General features: G+C 39.4%; 1 protein-coding gene across 1 annotated transcript; it reads right to left on the reverse strand.

The window, feature by feature from the left end:
• Positions 1–2,128: 2,128 nt before the first annotated feature.
• On the reverse strand, positions 2,129–10,902 carry LOC140245459 (filamin-A-like). The gene is made up of 5 exons (XM_072325063.1): positions 10,578–10,902; positions 9,714–9,959; positions 7,862–7,959; positions 3,061–3,185; positions 2,129–2,153 (listed from the first exon to the last, which is right to left on the reverse strand). Exons 1-5 carry the CDS (start codon positions 10,900–10,902, stop codon positions 2,129–2,131), a joined length of 819 nt encoding a protein of 272 aa, XP_072181164.1.
• Positions 10,903–11,551: the final 649 nt, after the last annotated feature.

The raw sequence follows: 11,551 nt of genomic DNA on the forward strand, positions 1-11,551 counted from the left end.
CGAAACTATAAGAAACTGCGTTTAAACGTATCTCTAAACATCTACGGAAGTGCGTTATTGTTGAAAAGACTTGCATCATTTTTTATTTCGTACGCAAAATTAAAAATCAAACGCAACCCCGGAAATCAAATGCAAGTCCATCAAATCACACGGAACGCTGAAAAGACATGCGTTTGATAATCATCCGAAACTAGAAAATTGTAAGAAACTTAAACTCAATTGCGTTTCAACGCAATTCTAAAAGTTGAATGCAAGTCCATCAAATCATAAGCAACGCTGTATTTAAAACGCAAGAGCGTTGCAGAAAAGACTTGCGGTTTTTGTACGAAACTAGAAACTGCGTTTAAACGCGTAAAAATCTATACGGAAGTGCGTTATTGTTGAAAAGACTTTGCATTATTTTTTATTTCGTAACGGAACTTTCGTCGTGACCGAACTTATTCTGCACTAGCAGGGGAAAGACATCGCAACATTTACACGTTTCAAACTACCGAGACGCATGCTGCTTCACGAAATGTCAATGAAAATATAGTAGCAAATTATTGTTACAATTCGCTATGCCGAAGGTTTAAATCTCAGACCAAAGTTAAATTAGTCCGACGTTGGGAAGAGATTTGTTTTTACGAAGGTTAGTAATCTGAAAGATGTCGTTTTCGGATTAACAAACTTTTTCTTCTTCTTTTTATTTCAGACTGGTCCGCGCCGTACAGAGCGGTAATGTCAGAATGTTGCGAATCGGAGCGCGAGAACAATTCACTTTCAGAGTATGGCAATAGAAATTAAAGCAAAACAAATATGGCGACTTAGGGAAGGAAAATCACACATCATATTTCAACTCAATCGGCACTGAAAAGTTATCTCGACAGAATCATACCAATTCACACGCATATCTTCGCAGCAATGCATTTGAACTTAAATCGCAAAGTTGCATGCAATTTGGGGAATATGCGTTTGATTTTTCAAATCATTAAAACGTACATTGTCTAGAAACGGGCCCAGGTTTCCGATCCCGCTCTCTCAAAATCTCTCTAGAGATTTGTGAATTTGCGTTGTCGTTACTGATCCGCGCGAGATTTATGCATGAACTAAAACATAATTGTTGTTAATGTCAGTAGGTATGTTTTGGCGGCAAAAGGAGAAAGATTTGGGTAGCGATCCGCATCGTGATCTCACTCTGTGTAGGGGAATTAGTTTTCATTTATAAGTCGACAAAATGTCGACTTACGCGTAAGTCGACTTTCGCGTAAGTCGACGTGTTTTTCTCAGTCCCGATTATGTCGAGGTTGACTGTATGTGTGTATGTGTGTGTATGTGTCAGGTTGTTTGTGGATGTTCTTCTGTCTGTGTTGTGTATGTACATCTGTTGGTGTTAAAGGCAATACATCTAAACTGGAGGATGTAAACGTAAATGTTTGAATATTATAAATCATTAATATTCAGTACATTTCATCTGTAAGTATCTATTTTGTAGACTTTTCGAGAATTCTGGATATTAGACATTCTAGGCATATGATATTTTATCGTAATTTAGAACATCTGAACGCCACTTTTAAACACTGATTTCCTTCTTTCCCAAATATTGTCACAATATACATATAATGTTCATAATATATTGCCGTAAAACATACCCTATCTCACATGCACAAACACAAACTCAACTAAGGACGATTCCGGCGGTTGAGTCATTTTCGAGAGGGCGACCGTGCCAAGTCAAGGTGCTGAAAGACTAAGACGCAGTGAAGGAAGAAACCCTGTCTTATAACTTCTTAGAAAGAAAATGCTTCTTCCTGTGGTGTAAAAAGAAAGTGGGCACAAAAGTGAGGCAAAATTGTGCTTGTGTTTTTATCCTATATTGTAATTCCAAGATTCTCGTTACTTCACAGGACTTGCAGCAAAGGTCATTAGACTTTGAAGAGCAAGTAATTTATTATCTAAAGAGTGCGGTTTCATCTGTTACTTTTGTAACGAAACGGAAGTTGATGTAAAATCATTATTCTTGCTATTTTGCATGAATCTTTGAAAGAGATTAAATTGACTTAGAGACGATACACAGAAGAGGTCTAACACTTCTTTCTTATCTTCCATAAAAGTAATATCCAGGGGGTTCTTTCATCGGATGAACTTGCTTTCATTCGTTGTCAGGCTGTGCATTCCTGAAATGGAGAAACATAAAAAGCTTATTATTAATAAAGCTTTTTGGAAAGCATACTTTGATTTGTCAGCATTGTTCTGTCTTAAAACACATTTGAAGAGAAACGATTTTCATCGAGCACTACTTGAACTCTTTTGTTTAATTAGTAAGTACGAGTGCAGTTCCACAGAATTTGGCTTTGATGAATTGTGAAGAATCAACAAACAAAATCTTCAAACCTTTCATGAAACCAGTAAAAACAGGACAGTTGTGGAATTTTAAAGTTTCGAAACACTCTATTTAGCTAAGGTCATAACAACACGAATTCAATACCTTCCCATTGGGTTTTGCACTAAAATGTCACAAGAACTTGATTGAAGATTTAGAAATTATATCACATCACTGCTACAAGCTGTGGCAGCACAACAAAAAATTGGTCAGAAGGTTTCAAGCTATCTGTTTGATTTTTATGTCCAAAAAAAAAAAAAAATGAGTAAAGATTTGTTTGTAGATCAACAGAGAACTTGTGAGCTGCAACCTCACTACGTAATCTAATGTAGTTGCATTTTGTGGCGTTATTACGAAGCTTGGTAATTCCGAAAGCTCGTTAGTATATAGGCCCCTAAGCAATTTCTTTTTGTTTTCGTATTCAAACCTTCGAAATAACGAACACTGTTCATTTTCGAGTAAACGAACCTTCGAAATAACACACCAAGTGTTGGGATCAAGGAACCCTATTTCATTTTTGGATTAACGAACATCGAAGCAAAGGGAATTGTGTGTTTCAAAATAACGAACGTGAGATGGCGCTATCCTTGCAGAGAATATGTGAGTCCGCGATTTAGATTGAGCTCGCGCCATCACAAGTCACACTGCTTAGATAGATAAAAACATTATAGAAATACTCAATAATATGGATAAAATTTTACCCAGTGTCGACTGGTTTCTGGCAGGGAACACCTGGCTTGAGAACAGCTTCTGGAAAATATGACACGTAGGTCATCACACTCAGCTCATCCACGTTTGGGTTTGTTATTTCTTCAGGTGTAATTACCTTTGTAATATCATAGATATAATAGATAGATAGAGTAAGTTAGTTGTACTATAGTAATCAGTCATAGATTCATCAGTTAAGAAGCTTTTGAAAATTTTGAGACCAAAAAGAACGATTAGATATGAACAACAAAGGGCTCCAATAATATATCGTGGTTGTCACGAGTGGAGTAACAGACGCTCTCCTCCACTGGGGTCAATTTGCATAGAATTTGTAAATAAGCACTTAAACATGTAAATTGATGCAAACTGTTTAACATGTCAATAGAAGACATTCCAGACCGCTCTCGGTAGAACCACGGTAGTGCTATGTGTGGCAAGGAGCGGCAGTATGACATCAGGCCGTGAAGGGGACATCACGCTGTTAGTCAAGGCGCTAATTCCTGTAAGAGGCTTAATTAAGGAGTTCGTTCAACTCACCCCGCAGAAAAGGTTTGACCAGACAAGGTGGTAGATGGGACCTCTATGAACATCCCCAGGTAGTATGTGGTTCCAAATTGTGGTGTCAGTAGAATTTTACTGGCCACTTTTCATCATGATTTGTTGGAACAAACGTAAAAGAGTCTGCGCACGCCAAGACTATTACACGCACCACTAGCACTGCTACAGGCGCCAGTGCCAGTGCTGCGTGTAGTAGTCTTAGCGCGCATATACTTTTTCTTCGATAAACAAGGGTTTTGCCTGCAAACTAACTTTTCACGCCAAGCTGGGTTCGGTGTAGTGTAGTTTCTAGCTGTTTTTATTTCGTCTTTATTTCAAGAGTTCAGGCAAGCCGAGTGAGAGCGCATACTCGGTGATTGTGACGACCGAATCGCAATCACTGGTGTTTGCTCTCACTCCACTTAGCGCAATATATACAGCGAGCTTCTGCATAATACACAAGCTACAACTCAGAGAAATAAAGACGAAAAAAAGACTAGAAATTAAGACTAGGGTCGGTAAACGCTTGTCGCTATTTGGAGCACTCAAAACGACAAACTCACACAGTTTTTGCATTTGTTTCATGAAGAAATAATCAAAACTGCATAAAACTATATATGTACATGTTGCTAGAGATGTCATCCATACAGTGGGATTCATTGTAAGTTATAATATTGTGCATGGTTACCATGGTAACCGGATGCCTAAAGGTGACTGGTAACCCCCAAAATGCCTCCTGCTGCTGCAAACATTGTTTTTGTTTTTGTTTTTTTTATCTTATAGATGCAATAAAAAAACACACTTTTTTATTGATTTTCATTTAAAAAGTTTTCCCTGTTGCCATGGCAACCAGTATTATCCAATCAGAATTTAGTTGTCAATAACTCAAAAACTAAAGCCCATAATTTCAAAAAGCTCAATAAGCATGTCCTTCCTTCTGCATAAAGTGTACGACATTATGTGAAGAATATTTTGAAGCATTCTCACGTTACAGCAAAATGTGTAAGCAAAGGCATAATAAACGGCCATTGAAAGAAAAATATCATTTTCGAATAGTAAAATGCATGAAAAAGTTGCATCCGTCGTACTTTCAACACAAATTTGACTTCAAAACATAGGCAAATGTATATAGTTTTTAATAATGTATGGACACAAATTTCCCTTAAAAATAAGATGAATACAGAAAGCAAAGCTAATATTCTATAGTAGCTCTTTCGAGTATTTACAGAGCGATGGTTATTCAAAACAATCATGGAAAAGAGCAGAGGAAAGCAATTATTGATTGTTTATGTTCTTAAAGGAAGTTTATTCAAGAATACCGATAAATTCCTTTCTAAAGAAGGAATATACACGTGCGCTGGATTATCCATCAAAGAATTAAGCGTACTTTTGTGTTCGTTAGCTATTGTAAAAAAAAAAAAAAAAAAAATATATATATATATATATATATATATATATATATATATATATATAATAGAGAGAGAGAGAGAGAGAGAGAGAATAAAGTGAAATATCATGATATGTAAATTTTATTCAAAACGTGCAGTAATGAATTAATGCTGAGGAGAGAATGAGGGAAAAATCTTGGGCGTCTTTTCCCTTTTTATCCAGACTAATTTTACAGTGTAGAGCTCATCTTCAATGAGTGATGTGCACGAAAGGCAAAAGAAACAAACCTGTCTAAATTCCAGATATTTTTGGGAGTTACCAATCACCTGTAGGCATCCGGTTACCATGGTAATCATGCACAATATTATACCTTACAATGTATCCCATTGTATTGCTGACATCTCTAGCAACATGCACATATATAGTTTTAAGGCGTTTCGATGAATCCTTCGTGAAATAAATGCAAAAACTGTGATAATTTTGTCATTTTCAGTGCCCCAATAGCGACAAGCGTTACCGACCCTAGTCTTAATTTCTAGCTGTTTTTATTTCGCCTTTATTTCTCTGAGTTACAGCTTGTGTATTGTGCAGAAGCCCGCTGTATTGCGCTAAGCCGAGTGAGGGTGCATGCTCAATGATTGCCACAAAAAACGGTTCGGGCGTCACAATCGCTGGGTATGCACTCTCACTTGGCTTGCTTCAACTCGAAGAAATAAAGACGAAATAAAAACGTCTGGAAACTACACTACACCGACCCCAGCTTAGCGTGAAAAGGCAAAAACCGATGTTTGTCGCGGAAAAAGTCTTTGTACGCTAAGACTATAAGACGCACCACTGGCATTGGCGCCTGTAGCAGTGCTAGTGGTACGTGTAGTAGTCTTAGTAAGCGCAGACGCTTCCTCGAAGAATATGGTCATGTCGCAACTAAAATGGCCTGTAAAATTTCATTGATACCACAATTTGATATCACATACTACCTAGGGGTGTTCCAGATGGTCCAACCGACCACCCCATGCAGTCAATCCTTTTCTGCGGGGTGGGTTGAACGAAGTCATTTCTTCTGGGTCGCTGCGCCTGGACTATGTGGTGCTGTCTCCGTGACACGTTGTAAATGGCCACTCGGTAAGGCTGCGTTCACATAGAAGTATTCGGTATTCGCTATTCGCTATTCGCTATTCGGGCCCCGAATACACCATCACCCGCACCGTCAACTCACCATCCCATGCAGTGAGGATTTCTTCCTCCTACATCCTAGCAAAGCTTATTAACAATTTCTAAACTGCATCAGAATGTCAGTCTACATGCTTATTTTTGCTACAGGGCAAATCCAGACCAAAATTGTCATTATTTCATAAACGAGAGACGGTATACGCTGCAAGAAAATCGAACAAGTTCGATTCCCACTTTGCTATACTTTTCGCAGCTATTCGGTACTTTCGAATAGTGCCCTCCTATGTGAACCGGTGTGAGGAAATCCTATCGTTCGATCCAAGCTATTCGCGTGCCCTCGAAAAACGAGCCCGAATACCCGAATAGTATACTTCTATGTGAACGCAGCCTAACGGTGACAGGGGCCGCCACCCCAGTCAGTATTAATTAGAGATACCCACAGATAGTGGTAAGTGCATTATTTTTGTAATTTTCACATTTTCAATTGGAATCATTCGTTTGTGTAAATGATATCCGAAGTGAGAGTGAATTGTGATAAACGCTCCAGTTAATATGTGATATAGAATATAATGGTTGTTATTTATGGTTGCATGAGCCCGAATATATTTGTATAATGAGGTAATTTGAACGTCAGTCAGGATGTGAATGTAATATGAATGTGCTTCAGTGCTCTGGCTTGAAGTAATGTGATTATTTTAATAATTGAAGGGTTTCCTGGTTTCTCGAAGGGTCAAGGACCCACTGGTACTGCAAGAGGCAGGCACATAAAAGGCGTCGAATGTCGACCAGCTCCGAGGCAGTAAGGGAGCATAGACTGTCGACTGAACTTCATTCCTGGATGCTGAGGTGACATCGCGAAGACGTCCGTCGGGAGAGCAACCACGCGAACGGCAATCGCGGCGAGTTGCTACGACAGACCACGCGACAGTCCATACCCGCACCAGCGTAACGGGGCCCCGTCAGCGACCGACATCGTCATCGACCTGCATTGTCATCGTCATACGTCGTCGTCATAAGCCATCGTCACACAACGTACATCCGCGACAGCCATTTGCATAATCGAGGTGAAATAATTTAAGTTAAACATAATGAAGTCCTAAGAGCCAGAAAGCCACTGAACAGGAAGAATTTTATGTTCGTTTTTTCCCTTTTATAATTTGCTGTAAAACCAAAAGTCACAGTTATAGAAAATTAAAATATTTGAGTTAACTGAATGCACATTGTTTCCTCCGTTTCATCTTGTATGAGTTGCAGCCTGCCAACAGTTCTCAGAGGTTATGAAAGTTTCTTGGTTCCGTTTATTTCCATTATAAAGGATGGAAATCGGGCAAATTCTGTGACAGTGGTATAGTGGACAAGAACGTGGATTTAAAAACAGGTCTAAGGTCCCAGTGTACTGTCTGGTACGTTTTGCTTACAATGTCCCTCTCGACCCATGTATACAAATATGGGTATGCAGGTATCTGACAATACTGGAAGTACAGTATGTCCCCCCAAAATTACAATCAGATTTTCGCATTGATAACACCCAATATGATTAAACTATCTAAATGCTACTTCAGTGTCTTAAAATATATCATAATCATCATTACTCTACCTTACGATGCTGCAAAACACAAAACGGAGTAAACAGAAAAAAAAAATTGCAGTAGAAACATACAGCATATAAAATCGCAGCATTATAATGGATTTACGTACCTGCGGAACACCTAACCAGATCTCGGCCAGTTTCATTGCCTCAGCGGCATTTTGGAGTTTATTGTCTGGGTCCCACTTCATCCAGTCCGGGCAGAGACCTAGAGGTGCATACAGGGACCACAAAATTGATTATCAACACATTTTTTTTTTCTGACAAACTGTTACAAGCTACTGAAACCCGTGCATCTGATTGGCTGAGAGCAAAATTTTGTCTGACGAATTTGTCGGACAAAACACTTCATGAAATGCCCGCAGTACTTCATCGAAGAGATCACTATACCGTACAAAAGTATAACCCATCCCCCCCCCCCAGAAAAAAAAAAAAAAACTCTCGAGTTTAATTCCTTGCCAACAGTGTAAAAGAGAGAAGGCATAATGTTCGTTTTATCAAACGACTTTCTTGTTCTAAGAGATTTTTGAATTGGAGTTGGTGCTGAACAAGACGAAACTCTCTCTCTCTTTTAGGGCAGCTCTCCAGGTTATTCAAAATTTGTCCAAACTTCTTTTGAAGGTGACATCTTATGTCAGAATTTGATTTATTGATTCTGACTAGGCCTATAAGCCTAAGCTAAGATGAAAAAAAAAAAGAAGACAAGACGGTTATGCGGAAAATTACACGAAATAAGAGTATCTGCACCTTCCCTGTACACGAAAAAAGTGTTCATATAAGCAAGGTAGTACATTTGCATAGGGAAATACAGAATGTGGTGCTAGGACTATCAATCTAACCAGCATCCACGGGTTTTCATGATTAAAACCAAAAAAAAAAAAAAAGAAGAAGAAAAAGCTACTCAAAGTCCTTTGAGAATTCTTCCACGTTTACGAAACACATCATCCAGACATTTGGGGTGATGTTTGGTTCCAACATGTATATCCGTCTATGTCTGCTCAAATAAACAGCATCTACAAATCTGTTGGATATCAGCCTCGTGATCTGGGTTTTATTCGTAATTACTTCACTCTACCTGTTATGGAAAAGATTGTACATGTTTGATCTCATCTCGCTTAGATTTCGGTAACGCCTTTATGCCTCACAGTCAGCTGTCACAACTGCAAAAGGTCCAAAATTCCGCAACTAGAACTATTACTCTTACACCAAAATACTCCCATATTACTCCTGTACGTACGTCACTCCACTGGTTTCCTGTTCAATACTGCATTCAATTTAAACTGTTACTTCTTGTTTTACATTGCTTCAATAGATCTGCTTCCACGTGCATTACTTCTTCATTATTTTCCGCAGCACATTTCAGGATTACTTCGTTCTTGTACAACACATGTCTCTTCATTGTTCCCAAAACAAAAACCATGTTAGGTGACGGGACTTTTGTTTACACTGGATCCTCTCTATATGGAACAAGTTTCCTTTATATAGATTATCAGTATCATCTCCTCGGTTGATTCTTTAAGACAGTACTAAAAAACAACTGTTCAATTTAGGATATTACTCCATTTTCTTTGTTTCTTTCTTTCTCTCTTCATGCTGAGGAATTTTTCGTCCCCTTTGAGCACTCGGACAGAGTCGGTTCAGGGGCATTACAAAGATAATGCTCCATTATTATGAGTATTGTCATTATTATCATAAGTAGAAGTAGAAGTAGTAGTATTAGTAGTATTAGTATTAATATTACTACATTGTATTTACTATTTTCATTATTATTATCATTATATCATTATCATCGTCATCATCATCATCATCATCTTCATCATCACCATCCTCATCCTCATCCTCATCATCATCATCATCATTATTTTTCATTGTTATCGTCACCCCCTTGTGGAAACAGTAGATTAGGTCACGTGGCTTTGGTATGTTTTTGTATACTCTTAACCCGATACACTTCTCACTTACCGGGTGCTACAGCATCCACCAGGGCTCCAAGGGCCAGTCCGTCGTTCCAGTCTTTGTTAAAGTTCTGGAGGGGTTTACTGATGGGTATCTTACTCTTAACCCAGTTGAGTAACGCAATCTTGGGTGTAATACCTTTGTCCTTTCCACTATCGTCCATCATCGGAAGGGAAATCTGGTACTTCAGGATGAGGGTCCATATCAATCCCAGTATCAGCTTCAGGTTGCCTTTGAGGATATCTGAAGCGTCTGATGGAAAGACAGAAAGATGAAAGAGAGTGTGTGTGTTTGTGTGTGTGTGTGTGTGTGTCTGTGTCTGTGTCTGTGTGCATTTGTGTGTGTGTCTGTGTGTGTGTATGTGTGTGCGTGTGTATGTGTGTGTTTGTTTGTGTGTACAGACAAGAGAGAGAGAGAGATGATCTCAAAGATCATAATGATAATACAGTATGTCGGTGTCAGTACTTTACCTCCACGAGCGGCGTGCGAGTACATCGGAGAACAATAGCTGTGTACTAAAGGATGCACTGATACATTTGCCCCTTTATACAGATTAATAGTATCAAAACAGCATGTAAGTGAGAAAACCAAGATCCATGTGTACTGTGCTACGTACTAGTCTTCCTCTGTTTGTATTAAAAAGTTGCAACAAATGGAACCCCTCGCCAGACATAGTAAGACAGAGCATCAAGTGTAAATCAGTTCAAAACACAGGAACAGCCATTACCCAAACCACAACCCAGCTGAATGGTAAAACTGGGAGGGCAAGTAAGCACCCCTTTATTCCTCTACACCCCATACTATAAATCCACGTAACGTAAGTTAAAGAAGTCTTCGCGATGGAAAAAGGTATACCACTGGTCAGATTACCTATGTTGACTAGTCTGATTTCTTGGTCTTCTATAAACTTGAGGGCGATCGCCAGGTTTTCTAACTTCTGCGGACGGAACGTCGGTGACTTGTTAAACCGACTGACCTCCTTCTTGGAAAGCACCTCCAGCAAAGCAAGAAGCCGGAGCCCGTCGCAAAGATCTGTCTCGAGATTGTAAATTATCCCCAGATCGTCGATATTCTGGACAGTTTTTAAATGCTCGTTGCTCCATCGCGTGAAGGTATTTTGTTGGATTCTCTTCCACTCGGCGTCACAAGCGGTAGGATCATCAGGAAGAAAGTAGTGATCGGCTGGTTCTGCCATGAGGACGGTGTGTGAGCCTCTCGTGTATACGTCGACAACTGCTCACAAACCCGGCCGGTATACTAACTATCCGGACTAACTAGATTTTGCTGAGCATAGTGTATGGCGGTACTGTGCACTGCCCTTGGTTCTGCCTCGATTATCAATTAAAAGCTGTACTTATACGTGATGAACAGGTATACCATACTCTTCAGTTCGCTGTAGACTTTACGTGAACGCACATTGATAAATAAAATGGCAGAGGCAACAGATTCTTTCAGAGGTCAGCTGACACGCCGAAGTGGATTTCAACAATGCACAATTCTCGACTTGCGTTTCCGTACATCCTGCACTCTCTGGCGTAAATTGACTGTTCATTCTCCCCGGAGCTAAAGACCATCCAACTGCCTAGCACTTGCGGAGTTGGACCCACACTCGGGATTTTTGACTGCCAGAGTCTGATGCGTATAAGATACTTTGAAGATGTTTATGCGCAAGTACCACGCATAATTTTGTCCTTGTAGCTCTTTTTCCTTGACAATTCCACTAGAAAGATCGTGATCGCATACTTTTAATGACTGAATACGCCAGTTCGTAATTATCTCATGTACACATTGGTACAAAATTAAATAACCTTTCTATTTGCTCATTTGGTTGCATAGGCGTTTAA

The sequence above is a fragment of the Diadema setosum genome, chromosome 1 (genome assembly GCF_964275005.1).
Source record: "Diadema setosum chromosome 1, eeDiaSeto1, whole genome shotgun sequence".
NCBI lineage: Eukaryota > Metazoa > Echinodermata > Echinoidea > Diadematoida > Diadematidae > Diadema > Diadema setosum.

Excerpts from the sequence above, each read along its gene's own strand:
- LOC140245459 (XM_072325063.1), bottom strand. The coding sequence starts at position 10,902 with ATGGCAGAACCAGCCGATCACTACTTTCTTCCTGATGATCCTACCGCT. Across the intron at positions 7,960-9,713 it reads GGTGGATGCTGTAGCACCCG|GTCTCTGCCCGGACTGGATG; the intron begins GTAAGTGAGAAG and ends ATGCACCTCTAG. Across the intron at positions 2,154-3,060 it reads CAGAAACCAGTCGACACTGG|GAATGCACAGCCTGACAACG; the intron begins GTAAAATTTTAT and ends TCTCCATTTCAG.